The 20,419-nt window shown below is 57.9% G+C and overlaps 5 protein-coding genes across 5 annotated transcripts; 2 read left to right on the top strand and 3 right to left on the bottom strand.

Moving 5' to 3' along the window:
- Positions 1-536: 536 nt before the first annotated feature.
- DICSQDRAFT_148537 (uncharacterized protein) lies at positions 537-3,924 on the bottom strand (the record flags this gene model as incomplete). The annotated part of the gene is made up of 4 exons (XM_007367826.1): positions 537-840; positions 943-3,604; positions 3,660-3,781; positions 3,836-3,924. The coding sequence occupies 4 exons, from the start codon at positions 3,922-3,924 to the stop codon at positions 537-539; spliced, it is 3,177 nt and encodes a 1,058-aa protein (XP_007367888.1).
- A 2,238-nt stretch (positions 3,925-6,162) lies between these two features.
- Positions 6,163-8,535, bottom strand: DICSQDRAFT_138619 (uncharacterized protein; the record flags this gene model as incomplete). The annotated part of the gene is given in 3 exon segments (XM_007367825.1): positions 6,163-7,741; positions 7,757-8,117; positions 8,169-8,535. Coding segments are annotated over 3 exon segments (735 nt in total), but the record flags the coding sequence as incomplete, so codon positions are not given.
- A 269-nt stretch (positions 8,536-8,804) lies between these two features.
- DICSQDRAFT_162500 (uncharacterized protein) lies at positions 8,805-10,347 on the bottom strand (the record flags this gene model as incomplete). Its single annotated transcript, XM_007367824.1, has 2 exons — positions 9,219-10,347; positions 8,805-9,076 (listed from the first exon to the last, which is right to left on the bottom strand). Exons 1-2 carry the CDS (start codon positions 10,195-10,197, stop codon positions 8,805-8,807), a joined length of 1,251 nt encoding a protein of 416 aa, XP_007367886.1. The 5' UTR covers positions 10,198-10,347.
- Positions 10,348-12,428: 2,081 nt separating this feature from the next.
- DICSQDRAFT_89372 (prim-pol domain-containing protein) lies at positions 12,429-14,048 on the top strand. Its single transcript, XM_007367823.1, has 5 exons — positions 12,429-12,662; positions 12,723-13,108; positions 13,160-13,388; positions 13,442-13,853; positions 13,930-14,048. Exons 1-5 carry the CDS (start codon positions 12,438-12,440, stop codon positions 13,941-13,943), a joined length of 1,266 nt encoding a protein of 421 aa, XP_007367885.1. The 5' UTR covers positions 12,429-12,437; the 3' UTR covers positions 13,944-14,048.
- A 967-nt stretch (positions 14,049-15,015) lies between these two features.
- DICSQDRAFT_156307 (uncharacterized protein) lies at positions 15,016-18,156 on the top strand. The gene is made up of 10 exons (XM_007367822.1): positions 15,016-15,429; positions 15,618-15,843; positions 15,958-16,130; positions 16,205-16,314; positions 16,374-16,512; positions 16,570-17,082; positions 17,143-17,523; positions 17,598-17,838; positions 17,891-17,939; positions 17,998-18,156. Exons 1-10 carry the CDS (start codon positions 15,196-15,198, stop codon positions 18,047-18,049), a joined length of 2,118 nt encoding a protein of 705 aa, XP_007367884.1. The 5' UTR covers positions 15,016-15,195; the 3' UTR covers positions 18,050-18,156.
- The last annotated feature ends 2,263 nt before the right edge of the window (positions 18,157-20,419 follow it).

Here is a 20,419-nt window from a genome sequence, read left to right as displayed (position 1 = left end):
ATGCAGGAGGAAGGCCTGGGAGGGCGTCATGATAACCCGAATATATAGATAGCGACATATGACGATGCGAGCAAAGAAGGTGAAGCAGATGGAAAGCGGAGCGAGCAGTGTGATTCATGGCGACAGCTGAAACGGAGAAGAAAGAACGGCGACCCATGGTGCGTACGTGCGGATTTGTACACCCTGCGGTAAACTTGGTAGTAGCATTTTGAATTCGTGTAAGCTGATGCAAGAGATCAACAAGGACATGTAAAGTGAGACACCAATGAAGGCGACACCGAAGCCGGCCACGCACCTTACACCGTCGCGACAGCAGAGCCTATGTGCCCCTGCGTGCGGATGTACATCAGGCATTCTTGACCAAAGCACAACTGGACTACTCCCTATTAGCGCGCTTGTGCGTCGCATGTCTCTCTTGATACACGACTTGGGGTGGTGTCCTTAACACAACATACCATAGGAGAATAAAGGAACAAGAACTGGGATACCTTGGAAGCGCATCACTGGCAAGCCTCGACATACCTAACGACCGACAATTAGTCGGTCTCGTCGTCGCTGACGAAGATAACCATCTCGCGCGCGGTCTCGGGCCACCGGAACGGCGCTACAGCAGAGGATCCAAGCGGAGGCGACCGCCGCTTTTGTGGTACGAGAGAAGCGGGGTTAGGGATTGGCATAGGGGTAGCAATGGGTGTTGGAGTGGTCGACGGCGTTTGCGAGTGCGGCACTGGGGTAGGAGTGACGGAGGATGTCGTTGGCATGCTCGACATCACCGACGTCGATATTGATTCGGGCGCTGCGAAGCCCGAGGTGAACTCGCGCTTCAATTCTTCTGCGGCACTGTAGAAGAAATGACCGAGCGGAAAGTTTCAGCGGCACGAATATTGTGACTTCCTGGCAATCTCTGCTACACCATCAGAACTCGTTTGAGTGGAGACTTACTTGGTGGTAACCCTCAGCCGTTTCATAAGACTGCTCTTCTCTGACTGATCCTTCGTCTTCATAATTTGTTTCATGAGGTCAGAGGAATGCGCAACAAGCCTGTAGTACTGCGATTGCTTGGCTTCCTTTTGGGCCTCCGTGAGGGGTACAAGGGAAGACGTCGCAGGCATCTGCTTGGTAGCCGGCTTCGGGATGGGCACTGGGGCCACAATTGGGATAGCGTTCCGCCGAGACAGAGGGATACGCGAAGGAAGTTGAACGGACGCGAGCATTGTGGTGGACGACGCTGCTGACGGATGTGGTGCCGCTGTAGATGCTGATGACAGAGCAGAAACGTTCTGGATGGATTCCGCAATGAACGACGCTGCTAGTTCGTCTAGCGAAACAGCGGCTGACTCTGTCTTCACCACGACGTCAGCCGCGCCCGAACCCAAGCTCAGATCAGAATCACTTCCCGAGGCCGACGCGATCGTCACCTCGACCCCACTAACGTGCGGCGGGTCGACGGGGGTCGAAGGCTCCGGGGACTCGGAGCTGCCGCTGCTCGACACCAGGGAAGGGCGCGAGCTCAGAGCATGCTCGCGTAGGGTGAGCTCCGCCTTGGCCTGCGCGAGATCCTTCTCGAGCTTGCGGCGACTTCCTCGTGCCACTTGTGCAGCTCGGACAGCCTCGTCTTCCACAGCAGGTGCTGATGCAGGTGTAGGAGGAGCGGGCGAAGGCGAAGTGGGCGTAAATGTAGATGGAGAAGGCGCAGGAGGATGTATGGGCGCTGGAACCTCCTCAGTATTCGGGGATGGTCGTGGAGGCGATGACCGTGTCGTTGCTGACACGGGCAGCGCAGGCGGCTCTTTGACAGGGCTCGACATCTCCATATCCATGTTCACGTCCCCGTCCTCCTCTACGTCCTCTTCACCCATATCCATATCCTCCTCTGCGTCCGCTTCGTTCCCAACCTCTACTGACGCGACGTCCTCTTGACGATCGTCCGCTGCAGACGCCGCGGAGACGATAAGCTCAGGAGATGCCCTCCTACCCTCGTCGTCTGAGTCGAGCTCCATCTCCTCCTCCACCTCCGTTAAGGCGGCCGGAGCAGGAGGATTGGTGGAGAGCCGCTCGAGGGCCGGGCGAAGAGCAGTGGTGAAGGCCATGATAGCTTCGATGTCCGGGCCAGCCATATGAGACGAGACTGAAGAGGGAGCTGGCGGATGATGAGGTGGGGGCTCATGAGTCTGAGTTGGCGGGAGTGCTTCAGGAGGCGGAGGGGGCGCGGAGACGGGCACTGGGGCACGAGCAGGCGTAGTGGGTTCAGTGAGCCGTTGCTCGAGCTGCACCTTGTTCTTCCCCTTATTCTTCTTTTTCTTCTTCTCCGCCATCGCCATCGCCGTCGCCGCCACCATGGTCTCTATGACCTCGCCCTCCTCGATCTCACCATCTTCAATCTCCCTGTCCCTCTCCTTGCCCCTAACGTTCGCAGCCATTAGGTCCTTCTTCGTCCCGATGTACCGATACGCCCTGATGTGCTCCTTCCCCTCCCCACGAAGACGCATGCTCGTGAACGCTGCCTCGGCTAGCGCGGGAGTGCCCCATTCGACGAGCGCCTTGCCCGCCCTCGCGTCAACAGAGATGCGCAGCGCATTCCCGAAGCGCTTCGCCCAGCCCCTGACAAAATTCTGAGTGCGGAACTTCTTGGGGATCTGGCCGAGGACGAGCGTGTTTGCGGGGATGGGCGGAGCGACCCTGAGCGGGGGCGGAGGGTCGAGGTGCGATTGCGTGAGGTCGTAGTGGCCGTGCTTGACTTTGTCGTCGGGGATGCCGATAAGGCGTTTTTGCTTCTCTAGGGGCTGCGCGAGTGGTTTCACAGGGAGTTCGAACCTCCCTTTAGGAACCTGCGGATGAGATGCGGGTGCCCCCCCGTGAGCGTGGCGAGTATCCGAAGAGACTGAATGTCCTGGTGTTGAAACATAATTTGACGGAGAGCCTTTGGTTAAGGCAAGTAGAGATGCGGAGAGAGCCTCTAGCTGACGCAGCTGTTCACCAAGGTTGTAGGTACCCTCTACTGACGGTGGCGAAGGCGCGCCGGATCTCCGTTCAAGGTGGGTTACGAACGAAGCGGCGGAAACGTCAGGAGAGGACGTTCCGGCCGTAAGATGTGGGGAAGCCGGACGTGGAAATGGTGGTGGGTAGACCAGGGGCTCCGCCGCTGGCTGCATCGGAGAGGCGTAGGTTGGAAACCAGGGGGTAGCCTGCAGTGGCAGACTCGACTGCCGGTCGGCTGCGTTCCACAGGGGACCATCGGTCGGACGGTATTCGTCGTTCGGGGATACAGGAAGCCCGGTCATGAGCTGGTACGGATCCATGGGCATGTAGTATGCATCGTAGGGTAGATGTACGCTGGACGCCATCGCAGAGAAGTCATCCGGGTGGGAGAGGTAGGGTGCGTGTACACCGGTATTGCCGTGTGGTTGCTTGTTCGAGCTTACCGTAGACGATGAGGGTTGGACACGTTCGCGCTGGATAGCTTGCTTCTCTTTACGTTGCTTCTTCTTCTGCTTGCCGGTTGGGTTCTCGGGAAGGCGGTGAGGTTGTGCAACTTTGCTCAAATCCCGCATCTCTGCCCACTTGCGCTTCTGTCCTAACAGAGGTGATACAGGGGTGGCTGGTTCTGTTGCAGACAATGACTTCGTGACGACCCAAGCTAGCAAACGACCGCGACATACCTGCAGTCACCGGAACAGGGGTGGGAGCCTTAACCGGAAAATACGATATCGACGGTGTGTATGATGCGTGATCTCCGTATAGAGGGGAGTCCTGAGACGAGCTCGACGACGAGTCGGTAAATCTGGAGGCCAAAAGTGAATTCAACGCAACGTGCCGCGGGTGGCTGTTAACATACAAGCCTAGCTCGCGTTCAACAAATGCCGCATCCTCTTCGTCAGAGACGACAATAGGTTCCGCATAAGAACCAACACCATAGGTTGCCATTGTATGTCGGAGGACGACGGGGCGAGAGTGAGGCGCGAGGCGAAGCGTGCGCTAGCTGATCACCGGGTCACAAGCAGTGAAGATACGGAGCACTGATGGCGCACAGTGCGGGAGGTCACGAACGCCAGCAAAGACGTCGGCAGATGTAGACAACGTCGAGGACGACGATGAGCAAGCGCACATCACCGTCTCGCCTTTTGACGCCTACCACTCCGCCGTTTCGGCGTTTCCCGAGTCAAGCCGCGGGCGGCGTCGACCCGGTCCCGGAGCAACGAAAGAAGTAGCACTTCCTTTGCAGAATTCTAACCCTGCAGCATCCTTTCCGATGACTCACGAGTGCTGCAGTAGGAACAAAAGCCGCCGCAAGGTGTGCAGTCGATCCCAAATAAGCTTAGCGAACAAGAATATTGTGCAGCATCTCGGCTTGGATAGATGTAGCAAGGAATGTATCCTCCCTATGTTCTACCGTAGCGGGAAGAAACCCAGCAGCACCCAATATCTAGATATATCGTCATTTATAGCAGGGTATCAGCCACCTTCTTCCAAATAGCAGCTGGATCGCTGACGCTGCAGACATAGTCAATCCCTGCCCAGGCAGATCGAACAAACAAAGGAAATGACTCACATGTCAGCAGTTAGAGCAAGGTTCACATCGGCAGGGTGGTTCTGCCACTCTGTCAAGAACCCAGTGAGTAGCACAGCCAGATCCTATACTGCAATCACGTACCCTCAGGCTCATTCTTGTTGTCGATGCCAAAGCCCAGGCGCCACGTGATACCTTGGACGGAGTTCGTGAGGAAGTCCGGCGGTGCGAGCGAGTTGTTCTTGAGGTGTGTCGTCTTCCGAGTCGATCGTAGAGAAGTCCGTCAACTGGCCCCCGACCGTGCCGCAGTACTGCTGAGGGACGTCGCGCTTGCCCCCGTACACGACCGTCTTCGCGCCCTCCTCCTTCGCCAACGTGACCTGCGCGTGCCGCACCCCGTTCACTTTTCAGCCAACTCACTCACGCGCAATGAACAGCAAAGACACTCACGGAGAAGAGCGAGCACGAGCTCGCGCACCGCCCATTGCCCACGACCGCCACTTTGCTCTTATCAAACAGCCCGGATTCTTCACGCTGGACTTCAGTTCGTCTAGCTGGTCATCCACCGCGTCTCTTCCTTTGGACTGGTTGCGTGTAGATCGAGTCTGTTCCCCTAAGATGAGGCAGGCCGCGAGCGCATAAAGGAAGCCTTCTGCGAGGGTGCTCGCCTTGCTCTCAATCGCCCTATAGAGAGACCCGTCCCCGATGTAGCTCGCGGCTCGACGGAAGCAAGGTACATCATGGCAATGGACTATTCGCCAGGAGTAGCGCGCAAGGACGCACGTCTGACGCGGCTAGACCTCTCGATGTATCGATCAACTCGTAGAGTACATCAGATATATCGCCATCTGTCCCCCAACTTCAGAAGGCGTGTTCAATTCTTGTCGCTCGCTCATTTCCTCGTGCGCCTACCGGGCGTCTGCCTACCTGGATTCAAGGTCAGATCAAGCGCCTGTACTAGCACAGCGAGCAGAGGTGTGCAGGCAGCGGGTGCAACACGACCGCATCAGGGTCGCGAGCTGGGACTGAGGAGCGACGCGAAAGCTTAACAATTCGAAAGATAGAGAGCTCCATGACTCGAGACGCGGAGTCGTCCCGCAAGGCTTACAGTGGCAACCCCAGGTGGCCAGTGAACCGTGTCGTGCCGGATCTGGTTCCGATTTGGGCGCATTGTGTACAATTATTCTCGGTCAACAAGTCTATAACGATCTGCCGACGTCTCCATCCACTTTCTGGACAGATTTTCTGGGTATAACAAACCTAGCATAGGACGGAAACGTCGATCTCGCTGCACCCGCTGCCTGCGCACCTCTGCTCGCTGTGCTAGTACAGGCGCTTGATCTGACCTTGAATCCAGGTCAGCAGGCGCCCAGTAGGCGCGCGAGGAAATGAGCGAGCGACAAGAATTGAACACGCCTAGAGCGGTGGTGGGAGCGAGCGAGCCTGGCCCATCAATGCATCGCGTGGACCTGAAGCAGGCATTTGATCGCTTGCCGGCCTGCACGACCTCCATACTTAGCTTTTCCCAGAGGCTAGCTTCAAGCATGCTTTACCACTCAGCCAGGAAGTGCGCATCAATAACATAGGTGTTCCCTCTCCAAGCGGCCTCCCTGAGGAATCGGCACAAGGGCGTCGTTGAGGACCCTAAGATCACATCGAGACGGTCCATCGGGTCTGCCTGATTATCCGAAAGTGAACACTCGTCCCTTGTTACATGCCATACACAACTACTAGAAACTGGTGAAATTCCGAAACCCCTTGAATACCACTTCGCCGTCTACCAATGCATATAGATCCTCGAAACAAGCTTGTACCACCTTCGACTCTATAGATGAAAGATCATCTTCTACAACTGTGCGGCCCCTCGGTTTGAGGGACCCCTCTTCGTGTTGATGAATTTTCAGATACGTGAGTCGACTGGGGCTTGGCGACTTGAAAGCTCGCCACTCAAGGACGTCTCTGAATTGTCGCATTCTCTTGGCCACGTACTCCTCAAAGTCATCCAGGTTCGGCGACTCCAGCAGCGGTCGAAGGGAGCCTTTGGGTACTTCCACCCACATTACGAGTTCTCGTAGAGACGGACACACTGGTCCGCGCGAGCCCGTCCCGTCGGAATTGCCCTCTCCCGGCCCCTTCAGCAAGTAGAGAGTCTCCCAAAGACCTGCTTCTTTTACGTCGATCTCTACCCGGAGGAGGTGCGGGAAGGCCTCGAAGAGCGCTGGCTGTTCTGAATACCATCCGTCGATGATGCTCAGAATCAGGTGTGTGACGTTGACAGACAACATCGGTATTTTGGGACGGAACAGCGGCCTCACAATCGTCTCCACTCTTGAGTGCCTGACGAACGTCTCCGCTCGAAAGCGTTCCGAGAGACTGTGAGCACTGCCGTCCTGCGTGTAGCATCGCATGGTGAATTTCCAGCCGATCTCTAACTTGACTAGAGAGATCCCGGAGAGCAGGGAATGGACAGCCTCGAGACTGCGTTGGTCGGGATCTAGCCAAACGCGGTGATCGGGTCCCGGGTCATGGCCCCACGGGCACGGGTGATCGGTGCACGGGCCATCGCTCAGGTGAATGCGACAAGTAGGAGGTAGGATCAGACCTACGAGGGGACCGGAAGCAAAGGCGCGTTCTTCGACGATGAGAAGATCGCAGAGGGAGCGGAGGTGTATGGGTTCGCGGTGTTCCCCGATCGCGGTGTCGCGCGTTGGTTGTGGCGTTGGGAGCACTTGTATCAGCCTGAGTACCTCCAATGTCTCCCTACATTTCCCGAGCGCCTTGTGCAGACGGGTGACTGAGGGTAAGCGTATGTCGGTTTTATGGGGGCGAGGGTTGTGCAGAGTGACGTGTGTTAAGGTTCCGCAGGCGATGAGCGGGAAGAGAGCTCCTGGTATTCGGAGGTGACGGAGGCGCGGGAGACTCCCATTCGGCAATGCCTTGCAGGCGACCCGCGATCCCCATTCATTCAGCCACGTACGGGGAGGGTAGTCTATGAATTCGTGATAGTCCGTGATTGGACATAGGATATAGAGCCCTTCGAGGCAGGACATTCCTCCTCGGAGAGTCTCCCACAGGTTATGTAGTTGATTGGCGCTGTGGATTTTGATGTCCAAGACGGCGATCCTGGAGATGTGGGGGAGTAGATGAAAGCGAAGCGCTTTGGGGAAGTAGCATATAGTCATACGGACGTCGCGGGGAACAGAGCGTTCCAGGAGAGTGTCCATGTAGGAATATCGAAGGGGGACTACATGATCAGGCCCAGCGAGAGTGAACGATGTACAGGCAATTGCGTCCGCCCATAGCGCCGGAGTCTGCAGCGCGGTGGAGCGCCACCTGCGGCAAACATGAGCCATGCGCAGACTCGACCGATCCTTCCACGCTTTCCGGAAAATGGTTGACAGAAGTTCGAACGGAAGCCGATGGATGGGAAGGACGGCGTTGTGAACCGAGTGCAGTGCGAGCGCAAAGCGACGGTACTCTTCTGCCCTGGCCAACGTTCGCTCTCGCACAGCTGAAGCGCAGAGTCCGGCGAGATCGGCGAGATCTGCTGCGGGTAGAATGGATGCGAATTCCGAGAAGGGGAGATCCGAAGTCTTCGTGCTCATCGCGACTGGACAAGAGCGCTGTTAGCGATGAGTTGGGGACTGGCATGCACACCTACACGATGGGTCGAGTTCAAGAGATGATTGCAGCATGTCAAGCCAACGTGTACGGATGTCAGTGCGGCTGAGACATATGCTCCGTTACGTAACATATTACCAGCTGGCATTCATATCGCGATGCAGACAGAGTCATAAGCCAACTCGTTGCGGGAGGGCAAGCGTAATATGACTTTCTACGTGCCGTGACTTGATCGCGAGGCAAAAGCAACAGCGTATCCTCGAACTCGGCCCAATTTCCTCACAGCCCAATCTCCACCACTGTCTGCAATACTTGCACCACCTCGTGATGCCCGAACATAGGCTCTCTCGCCAGTATTCCACAAATCCCGCACATTTTGAGAGTATGAGAAGAGCGCAAAACGTACCGCAACCGACTTTTCCATGCGCATCCATCAGCGAGCTGACGTTCTCCGTTATGGACGCATTCGTCCAGCTTGTCGCGTCTCGTCGTTCGAACTGGTTGCGTGTAGATCGAGGGGCCGACATCCTAGAGCGGGGGTGAGGTGCAGTCGAATCTGAAAGCGGTCGTGTCAACGGGGTGGCTCGAGAGATGTAGACCACGTGTATTTTGCAGTTGCCCTTGCACTCCACAATCCAGGATACATACAAAGTTACAAACATCCGGAGGAGAGCAATTAGACGCTAGTACCGCTCAGCGTGAGCACCCCCGTCTTCCCGTCGTCGAGCAGGTAGAACTGCACGACGCTCGCGCTCCCCGGCTGTGGGTCCGTCGGGACGAGCGTGGGCGGGAGCGCGACATCGAGCTGCGGCGCCGAGTCGAGCATGACGTTCATCGGGTACCGCTGCTGTGTCGCGGTGTCGGGCATCAGGGCTTGGCGGAACTTGTTCGCTGGGTCGCCCGCGGCGACGGCGGCGGCGGGGGAGGCTGCGCCCTCGCGTCCGCCGTCTGATGATGGGCGCGGCGGAGGAGGGTGTAAGTTGTCAGTTGGGCAGATGTATCGGTCAGGGTGCTGGTCCATCGCGTCTGCAAGCTTATCTGCCAGTGAACACTAGTCCCTTGTAACATACCGTATACCACTACGAGTAACTGGTGAAATACCGAAACCCTTTGAACACCACTTCGCCGTCTACCAACGCGTACAGATCCTCGAGACAGGCATCTACTACCTTCGACTCCATAGACGAAAGATCATCTTCTGCAACTTTGCGCCTGGTCGGGTTCAAGGACCACATCTCGTATTCATGAATTTCCAGATACGTCAGTCGACTGGGGCTTGGCGACTCGGAAGCTCGCGATTCAAGGACGTCTCTGAATTGTCGCAACCTCTTAACCACATACCCCTCGAGGGCTTCGAAGTTCCGCGGCTCTAGTAGCGTTCGAAGGGAGCCTTCGAGTACTTCCACCCGCGTCACGAGTTCTCGAAGAGACGGACACATTGGTGCGCGCGAATCCGTCCCGCTGGAACTGCCCCCTCCCGGCCTCTTCAGCAAACAGAGAGTCTCCCAAGGATCTGTTTTCATGTCGATCTCTACCCGCAGGAGGTGCGGGAAGGCCTCGAAGAGCGCCATCTGGTCCGGAAAACATGGGTGGATTTCCACGATTAGGTGTGTGATGTTCATGTACATCGGTACTGTGGGACCGAAGAGCGGCATGACAAGTCTGTCCACTCGCGAGAGCTTCATGAGAGTCTCCGCGCACAAGCGTTCCGAAGGGCTATGAGCACTGCCGTCCTGTGTGTAGCACCGCATTGTGAACTGCTGGAAGCCAAATATCAACTTGACTAGAGAGACCGCAGAGAGCAAAGAATGGATGGTCTCGAGACTCCGGTCTTCGGGATCTAGCCAGGGGCAGTGATCGAGTGCCACCCTAGGGGTACACTCGCACGGGTCATTGGCGCACGGGCTATCGCTCAAGTGAATGCGACAAGTAGGAGGTAGGATCAAACCGACGAGGGGACCGGAAGCGAACGTGCTCCCATCAACGATGAGAAGATGGCGAAGGGCAGGGAGATGCATGGATCCGCAGTGCTGCCAATTTGGCTGCGGCGTCGGCAGCACTTGTATCATCCTGAGTACCTCCAATGTCTCCCTACATTTCCCGAGCGCCTCGTACAGACGGGTGGCTGAGGGCAAGATGAACTCGGGGTTATCTTGGCAAGGATTGTGCAGAGTGACGTGCGTCAAGGTCCCGCAGGCAATGAGCGGGAAGAGGACTGCTGGTAATCGGAGGTCACGGAGGCGCGGGAGGCTCCCGTTCGGTAATGCCTGGCAGGCGACCTGCGATCCCCATTTATTGAGCCACGAACGGGGGTATTCGACTCGATAGTTCGCGGCTACACATCGGATATACAGCTCTTCGAGGCAGGACATTCCTGCGCGGAAAGTGTCCCACAGGTTATGTAGTTGCTCGGCGCTGTGGACTTGGATATCCAAGACGGCGATCCTGAAGACGTGAGGTTGTAGATGAAAGCGAAGCGCTTCGGGGAAGTGGGATATAGTCATGTAGACATCGTGAGGGGCAGAGCGTTCGAGGAGGGAGTCCATGTAGGAATATCGCAGGGGGACTACGTGATCAGGCCCGGCAAGACAGAAATCCTCACAGGCAGTTGCGCCCGCCCATAGCTCCGGAGTCCGGAGGGCAATGGAGCGCCACCTGCGGCAAACATGTGTCATGTGCAGGCTCGAGCGATCCTGCCACGCTTCGCAGAGAATGGCCGACAGGAGTTCGAACGGAAGCCGATGGATAGGAAGTACGGCGTTATGGATCGAGTGCAGCGCGAGCGCAAAACGACGGTACTTTTCCGCCTTGGCCAACGTTTGCTCTCGCACAGCTGAAGCGCAGAGTCCTGCGAGATCGGCGAGGTCTGCTGCGGGTAGAATGTATGCGAAATCCGAGAAGGGAGTCTTCGTGCTCATCGCGACTGAACAAGAAGAGTGCTGTTAGCGATGAGTTGGGTGCTGGCATGCACACCTACATGATGGATCGAGTTCAAGAGACGATTGCAGCGTGTCCGGATGTCAGTGGAAGGCCATGCAGCCGAGACATATGCACCGTTACGTAACGAATCCCCAGCCGGCACCCAACTCGCGACGCAAATAGAGTCATAAACCACTTCGTTGCGGGAGGTTGAGCGTGTTCTGACTTTCCGCGCGCGATGACTTGATCGTAACCGTGAAACCCGCCGCTGTTGTTCGTCGCTTGTCCAGATGAAGGGTTTCAAGAGAAGACATCAAGTCTAGGAGTGGCATTTAGGTCGTGGGTCGGGAATAATACTGTAATGACGAAGTGCTCGGAGACGGGTATCTTGGGGACTGTTTGCAGATTCTGACAGAGAGGGGGGGGATGTCGCACGGCTCTTCGTAAGGTCGATGCGGGGCAAAGGCAACGGCAGACCCTCGAACTCGGCCCGCTTTCCTCCAGTTCAATTTTCACCACTCTCTGAAATATTCGCACCATTTCGTTATGCCTGACCGTAGTATATACAGGACGTCATGATCAGTATTCCAAAAATCCCGCACATGTTGAGAGTATGAGAAGAGCGCAACACGTACCGCACCGACTTTTCAGCTGTCTTCGCCTCCCGTTGTCGAGCAAGCGCGTCCAACCGCTAGCTCAGGTTCTCCGCGCTGGCCTTGAGTTCGTCGAGCTTGTCATCTCCAGATTCTCGTCTTCTGAACTGATTGTGTGTGGGTCGAGGGGCCGATATTCTAGAGCGGGGCCTGGAAAGAGGTGGATTAATTTGAAAGCCTTGATCATCGTCCCCAGTGAAAACCCCGCCCGGTATGGCTTGCAACGATTGCTGGCTATTGCCATCTTTTCGGAGCGATTTGGATGACAGCTCGGCGTCTACAGCGGCTCGTTTCATACTTACATCGATTGGCTCGTTTTTTATATACGATGGGCTGTTTTAGGTTGATGTATAACATAGAACGGGTATTCGACGTATATATTGTTGCATCTGGCACGTCCATTGCATATCTGTATGTCGACCAACGATGACCCGACCATAGTATCCATTCTCACCTAGTCTTCGATCTCGTCCCCGGCTCCTTCATCCATGACGCCATCGGTGTCCGCGACGCTCTATTCAAGGTGGGCGATAGCTGCCATCCCTTCTGTGCCCTTTCTTACTTTCCCCCACCATCTCGTCTTGTCCTTCGATGTCAACGCTTGACAATGCACGATCTGTCACAGTGTGACAGCACGCGTGTCATGGTCGTCTACACGCGTGTTCCTGCATCCATCTCCACCTCCACCGCCAGCTGCGATGCCCGCGACAGAGCCAGAGCCCGTCACGCCCGAGCTCATGCTCGCCTTCTACCGGCGACTGTACCCCTTCAAGTCTCTCTTCACCTGGCTCAACCACGAGCATGCCCCCACCAAGCTCTTCACCCACCGCGAGTTCGCGTTCACGCTCCAGGGCGACGTCTACCTCCGCTACAACTCCTTCGCCACATCCGACGACCTCAAGAAGCAGGTCTGCGCATACAACCCCACCCGCTTCGAGATCGGCCCTGTCTACTCTGCACGCGTACGTCCCCGCCCTCCTTCCCGCCCGTCGTGCACGTCTCACAACTAACCCCGCCCACAGCCCCGGGACAAGAAGACAGTCCGGCCGGCTGCATTTTCTCCCCAGCTCCGCGAACTCGTCTTTGACATCGACATGTCCGACTACGACCCCGTCCGGACCTGCTGCGCCGCCGCCGACATCTGCCGCCGCTGCTGGCAGTTCATCGCCGCCGCCGTCCGCGTCCTCGACCGTGCCCTCCGTGATCAGTTTGGCTACACCCACCTCCTCTGGGTCTATTCCGGGCGCCGCGGTATCCATTTATGGATCAGCGATAGGCAGGCACTCGAGCTCACCGACGAGCAGAGAAGGGCACTCATCGGGTGGCTGACGGTCATCCAGGGCGGGAAGGAGATGCACAAGAAGGTGAATGTGCGGGTGGGCGGAAAGGCGTTGCCCCCGAGTCTTGGGTGAGTACTGGTCGTTATGGGCTAGGTGCGAAGCGTCTCAGTGTGTCACAGCCAGGCGTACAAGATGCTCGAGCCCGTGTTCCACGAGCTGATCCTGGACGACCAGGACCTGTTCGCGTCCGAAGAGCGCTGGGAGGCCCTCCTCCACCTCGTCCCCGACGCTGTCCGAGAGAAGCTCAAAAACGCATGGGAGCGCGACCCGCACAGGGCGTCGGCGGACAAGTGGCAGAACGTCCTCGACGAGCTCGACGCGTGGAAGCCGCCGGCCCGCCATGCAGCCGTACGTCCCATCCCTGTCCCCTTGTCCTATCGCGTGCGCTGAGCATCGTTCAGTCCCAAACGCAGACACCCGCCGCGATCAAGGAGGACATCGTGCTGCAGTACACGTATCCGCGGCTCGACGCGGAGGTGTCGAAGCATCGCAACCATCTGCTCAAGGCGCCGTTCTGCGTGCACCCGAAGACGGGCCGCGTCTGCGTACCCGTCGACCCGCGCACGATCGACCGGTTCGACCCCGGGCGCGTGCCCACGGTGCACCAGCTCCTGCGCGAGCTCGACGCCGCCGCACCGCCCGCACCGTCTGGCGGTGGCGAGACTGGGGAGGGCGTGGGAGGGGACAAGGTGACGGCGGCGGGGGAGCACCACGCGGACTGGGAGCGGACGTCGCTGAAGCCGTACGTGGAGCTGCTGGACCGGCACGCGCGGGGGCTGATGGAGGAGACGCGGCGGGCGAAGCAGAAGATGGGTAAGTGCTCAGACCTTTTACGATGGGACGTTGAGTTGTGTAGTACATGCGTGTGGCTGACGATCGGCCGTTGCAGACTTGTCGTGGTGAGGGCACCATCGGCGCGGCTCGACTCGGTTGAGGGAGGCCGGGGCAGGGCTCTGCGTGTATCATGCTATGATGTGCTTTGTGTATGTATCGCTACTCTCGGATTTGTGTGTCTCACTGGTACGTGGGTCGCGGTTCGCTTTCGCGTCACCAAGCTAGTGTAGCCTGCTGAGGAGCGTTCTGGTCGTGGCATGCACTCTCGAGCATCAAGCGTTGTGCCCTGCCCGGGGGGAACGGACTATCCTGCAGATGACGTCTCCTCCGCCGCCGCTGGAGAGTATGGTTGAGTCCTGACGTCCTTCGTCGGATGGCCGGGCACTGGAGGCATTCAGCGCTTCTCCGATGCATGCGGGCACGTCCACGGCTTCCCGCCCTTACGAGTCTCCCTGGCCTCATGCCCTCGAACTCCCTCCCAGTCTTTGCCTCCTGACTCGGTTTCCAGCTTCTGGAGATCGTGTAACAGCGTGCTGAATGATATATCTTCCGAACACGATGCTAGGCACCGGTCGAAATGTTCATGTGCGGCAAGACGAGCCCCCAGATAGATTTGTGCATACATGCACAACATACGTAGTCGTCGAACGTCGTGCTCTTGACGTGCCCCAGGACGACAAACACAAGGCTTGGCGGCATTGCCCCTCCCTGGAGGCCACGCGCGTCGGCAGCGACGTGATCTGCTACAATCTGATGCCGAGGCTAGCCCGATGATGCCTCTCGCGTCCGTGTCTACAACTTTCGCGTTCCCCGGCCCCATTGTTCCTCTCTGCCGCGCCCATCGTAGCATCATCTTACTGGCCACAGTGCCCGCCCGACGATGTGCGACCCGAAATGTCTCTCCGTAAGTACTTTCCTCTCCAACCGCCCGGAGAAGCTCTCAGCGGAGTCCGTATCACGCACGAACGCGACCACATGCCCCGTGGGGAGTATAAGGGCACAGCGTCCGAACTTCTCGACGGGTATTTGGTTCTCGTAAGGCGTCCTCGCCGTTGGTCAGGCACTAGGATTGCGCCCGAACCGGCAAGCCTTGGCTTGTGTATGGATACAGCATGATACAGCGATCCGTCCCGCCATCATCCCGCGGGCGACCGTCCGGACGACGACGTCTCCATCAGTACTGTGAGTACTGTGCGTACCATATAAAAGAGAGCTGATGGTGGAACGCGGGTGACGTCTGCTTCTGCTTCCTGTTCCCTGCTTCCCGCTTCCTCGCGGCCCTGTTCACTGGCAACAGCATTCGTTTTGTGCCAGCCCTACGATGATTGCGGGTCGCTTCCTCACCCTCCTCCCCGCCGTCCTCGCGTCGGTCAGGTTGGGCAGCGCGGACGTCACAAGCGGTCTTCCTCGGGACGTTACTAGCGGCCTGCCTCGCGATGTCGAAGAGCGCGCGGCGGACCCCTGCGCGACGATCGGCGGCAAGACCTGGGCGGCACCTGCGGACGTGCGCGCGTGCTACCAGTCGTTCCCCGTGAACGAGACCGAGAAGGCGAACGTGAGTGCTCCTCCCGTTAATCCTCAGCCTTCCGCGCGGGGAGTCTGCGAGTGATCCACCCGCATCCGTCCTCGCGCCCCTCATGATCCCCAGAATCTCGCACGGCGGAGCGTGGCGGATTTGTGCGTGACGGTCGGCTGACCCACCCACCTCTCCCATTGCCTGTGCCCTGTGCACGTATGGAATAGATCATCGAGGTCGTGAACAAGACGCTCGCGTTCCACACCTCGGTCAACTACGAAAAGCTCGCGCCCCCGCCGTTCACGCTCGACGTGCACGAGGACCTGCTTCGGGACCTCGCGCGCATCCAGCATCAGAAGTACGCGAGCGACTACGACCTGCACATCGACCTCTCTCGGACGCTCAAGCGGCTCGACGACGGCCACTGCGTGTATATCAACTACTGTTACGATTGTGAGTCGCCGCTTGCCACCTCTCTCTGCTTCCATCCTCTCTTCTCGTGTTTTCGCTGCCTTCAACTTTGAATGCGCGGAGGGACGGGCGCTGACGAGCAACTCGGGCACGCAGCGCTCTTTGTGAACTACCTTCCCACTCCTTTGGTCCTCCTGACCGACGACGCCGGCCACCAGTCCGTGCACATTGCGCCCGAGGCGTTCACGGTCGCCACCGCCGAGTTCGCGGACGAGGTGCAGACCTGGCAGGACGCTCTGCCCGGCGCACTCAAGGGCCAGCTTGCTTCGGTGAGTCTTCCTCGTTCCTCGCCTTGCTCTTGCGCGTCGCGGGGAGACTGATTGTGCGCACCCGCATGGAATAGCTCTCTGGCGCGAAGGTCCTCGCGATCAATGGCCAGGACCCGTGGATCGCCGTCGACGCGAACGCGGCCATCGCGGGGTCCTTCCAGGGTCTCGGCACCCGCCAGAACGGGTGCGTGTGCCCGTCATTCAAAGCTGGTTGTGGGTCCAACTGCTGAGAGCAATTTGCAGGTACTTCGCTAGCTACAACGCTGGCGCCGGCGGGTGGACGTACAGTCTGGGCCAGTTCGCGCAGCAGTCCCTCCCACTGAGCGACTCCGTCAGGCTCACGATCCAGCGCGTGAACAGCACGAAGATCGAGACCGTCTCCGTACGCTGCCCTACCTCCGTATTCTAACATGTTTAGGAGCTCATGCGGTGCACATAGCTCCCCTACCGCTCGCGCTTCGGCACGACCGGCACCAACTTCACCGACTCGGCCTCGTACCGCGCTAACAACTGCGTCGCCGGAGACTCCACGAATGGCGTCGACTATTATGCCGAGCCCTCCTCCACCACGCCCGTCAGGCGCGAGGACGCGCCTTCGACTGCTGCGGTAAACCCGGCGAACAAGTTCCGCCAGGCTCCAATGCCCGACACCGCGACGCAGCGGCGGTACCCGATGAACGTCATGCTCGACTCGGCACCGCAGCTCGACATCGCGCTCCCGCCCACGCTCGTCCCGACGGACCCGCAGCCGGGGAGCGCGAGCGTCGTGCAGTTCTACCTGCTCGACGACGGGAAGACGGGGGTGCTCGCGCTGGGCAGCTTCTCTGGGGACTCGTTCGAGAACTTGGAGACGAACCTGTTGACGGGCCTGCAGGGCCTGAAAGCGAAGGGCGCGACGCAGCTGATCGTGGACGTGTCGAATAACGGGGGCGGGTACATCTGCATCGCGCACGTACGTGTGTATTCTCCTTAGCGAAGTCGGGCGGTGCTAACCGCGGGCGATCCTTTCCAGTGGCTCCACCGAATCATCGCCGGCCCCAAGTCCACGACGGTGCCTCAGGCTGGGCTCGACACGCAGACGCGCGACGGCCCTCTGGCGCAGCTGATTGTGAAGGCGATCGCCGCTGACCCGTCGCTCGACCCGGACGAGTTCCTGCTCTACAACCCCGTCGCGTGGACGTTCGCAAACAACACGAAGATGCCCGCAGGCTACGACTGGCTGCAGCCCCCGGTGAAGAAGACGGTGAACGGCGTCGCGGACGCGTTCTCGCAGCGGCTGGGGCAGGAGTGCCAGCCGTTTGACGTGGACGCACCGGCGGAGGCGCTGTTTGATACGAGGAAGGTGGTGATCGTGGGCAATGGGCGGTGCGCGAGCTCGTGCTCGCTCTTCTCCGTGAGTGTTGTTCTTTGCTGTTCATTGCGCGTGAGTGAGTTGGCTGAAAAGTGAACGGGGTGCGGCACGCGCAGATCACGTTGGCGAAGGAGGAGGGCGCGAAGACGGTGGTGTACGGGGGCAAGCGCGACGTCCCTCAGCAGTACTGCGGCACGGTCGGGGGCCAGTCGACTGACTTCTCGACGATCGACTCGGAGGTCAAGACGACACACCTGAAAAACAACTCGCTCGCGCCGCCTGACTTCCTCACGAACTCCGTCCAGGGTATCACGTGGCGCCTGGGCTTTGGCATCGACAACAAGAACGAGCCTGAGGGTACGTGATTGCATTATAGTATCTGGCCGTGCTACTCACTAGTTCGTCACAGAGTGGCAGAACCACCCTGCCGATGTGAACCTGGCTTTGACTGCTGACATGTGAGTCATTTCTTTTTTTCGGTCAACTTGCATGGACAGGTATTAACTGTGTTTACAGCGTCAGTAACCCAGCTGCTATTTGGAAGAAGGTGGCTGAGACCGTGCTGTAAAAGACGATATCTCTCTGGGTATCGGGTGCTACTGGTTCCTTCCTGCTACGGTAAAACATGGGGACGATACATTCCTTACCGCATAAATCCATGCTTAGATGCTGCGCAACCCTTGTTTGCGAGGGCCATCCGGGATCGATCACACCCTCGAGGGCGGTTCCGATTCTGAACTAGGCAGCACGGGTTACACATCTGAGAGCGTGCAGCAGTCTTCAGAGACCGCTGCAACCGGTTCCCTTGGGCAGAAGCGTCCTATCCCTTGAAAGAACCGCTTGCACTACATACTTGCAACTAGCCTGCAAAGGCAGGCTATGCAGACGTCGAATAAGGTGGTGAAGGCCGTTTTAGACATGCATGCATGCATGGGTCTCTAAACGGTGCAATTATCAGCGTCTACTTGCCCCCCTCCAGTACCTGTATGATATGTTTGAAGCTAACCGCTAGGGCAACATGATCTACGTCATGAACAAGGCCGCGTTCCACCTCTCCCCCACTCTAGGATATCGGCCCCTCGTGAGCCCTGCTGCAGGCTTCATGTCTCTGAAAGGTGCCACACGCTTGGTAAATTGATCAGTACCCAAACCAAGGCTTAGGCCAAGCAGTGAGTCCTGTTCTACACCGGTCAAGTGGGAAGGATACACCGATGTGACCTGGCAGACATGAACGATTCCATAACCTATGCGTCGGCTTTGGGCAGCGGATGTACCAGACCGAAGTGAGGCTCTCCACGAATCTCCTTGGAGAACCTGCACACCATGCTCGCCCGCTCTGAGAGATGGAGTATATCATTATGTACCTTGTCCTCATCAAGCCGTGTTCCACATTGGGGATGGGTCTCAGGTATAGGGCGATTGAGAGCGAGGCGAATACACTCGCAGAAGGCTTCCTTTTTGCACTCGCGGCCGGCCTCATCTTAGGGGAACAGTATTGATCTACACGCGACCATTCGAAATGATGAGACGCGGTGGATGACCAGCTCTACGGCTACAAGTCCGGCGCGAAGGACCTGAGCTCGCGGTTGGGCGTGCTCGCCCGAGTTAGCGCCAATATTGCAGAGAATGGTGGAGATTGGGCTGAGAAGAAAGTGGGCCGAGTTTGAGGGTACGCCGTTGCCTTTGCCCCGCATCGAACTCACGAAGAGCCTTGCGACATCGCCGACGCCCACCTCTCCGTCAGAATCTGCAAACGGTCCTCAAGACAGTACTTACCCCGTCTCCAAGCGCTTCGTCATGACAGTAGTATTCCTGACGCATGCCACTACCTAGGCTTTGGATCTAATCATAGCCCACCTGCCCATCTACTCATACTTGTAAGCTTCGGGACCTGGGTCTTAAGTATCTCCGTACTCCTACGACTAAACTGGCGACCATGGATGACGGTGGCGTGCACCGATGTCATCTGTTGAACTCCTTCATCTGGACACGTGACGAACGCCAGCGGCGGGTTTCGCGGTCGCCGCGATCAATCATCAAGTAGGGGTGCTCAATTCTTGTCGGTCGCTCAGTTGCTCGCGCGCCTATTGGGCGCCTGCCTAGCTGCATTCAAGGTCAGCTCAAGCGTCTGCAGGCAGCAGGTGCAACACGACCGCATGATGCCCCCGAGCTGGGACTAGAGAGCGACGCGAGGATGTGACAATTCAGAAGCTATAAAGTTGCTTGTCTCGAGATATGGAGTCGCCTCACAAGGTTTGAGTCCAGTTGCAGCGGCACCCTCACCTGAACCATATATATGTCGTGCTGATTCTGTTTCCGACTTGGGCGCATTGTGTATAATAAGTCCAGGTCAACGAGTTTATAAGCTCTCCCGACGTCACCATTCACTTGCTGGGCTGATTTCCCGGGCCTAACAAACCTAGCATGAGACGATCTTTTCGATCTCTTTGCGCCCGCTGCCGCCTGCGTGTCTCTGCCGCTCGCTGTGCTGCAGACGCTTGAGCTGACCTTGAATGCAGCTAGGCAGGCGCCCAATAGGCGCGCGAGCAACTGAGCTTTATTATTATTATTATTATTATTTTCTTGTCTTATACCAAACATAGCTACAGGGTACGGTAGGTATGTAAGTAAGCGTGTTATCCGAGATTGTTTGACATTTCCACCCAGCGCGTCACTTAAGACTTGCACCAGCGTGCTCGGACCACGACCGAAGTCAGCGTGTGGAGTAAGGACCCGCACCTACCCACTCACACCATATCTGCCAACGGCGACCCGGAGTCGCCGTCCCCATCCGTAACAAGAGTGGTCGCCGTCGAGGAGGAGGACGACGACGGAGGGGGGGGGAATGAAGTGACGCCAAACTATCCGCCTGGCTAGTTCAGTGACAGTGGAGGGGGTAAGACCGGGATAGTCGCCCATCCGGTCGTAGGAGCTTCGG

This window comes from Dichomitus squalens (assembly GCF_000275845.1).
Source record: "Dichomitus squalens LYAD-421 SS1 unplaced genomic scaffold DICSQscaffold_29, whole genome shotgun sequence".
NCBI classification, from domain to species: domain Eukaryota; kingdom Fungi; phylum Basidiomycota; class Agaricomycetes; order Polyporales; family Polyporaceae; genus Dichomitus; species Dichomitus squalens.
The sequence above is the reverse complement of the archived record's forward strand: the minus strand, read 5'-3'. Positions and strand labels throughout refer to the sequence as shown.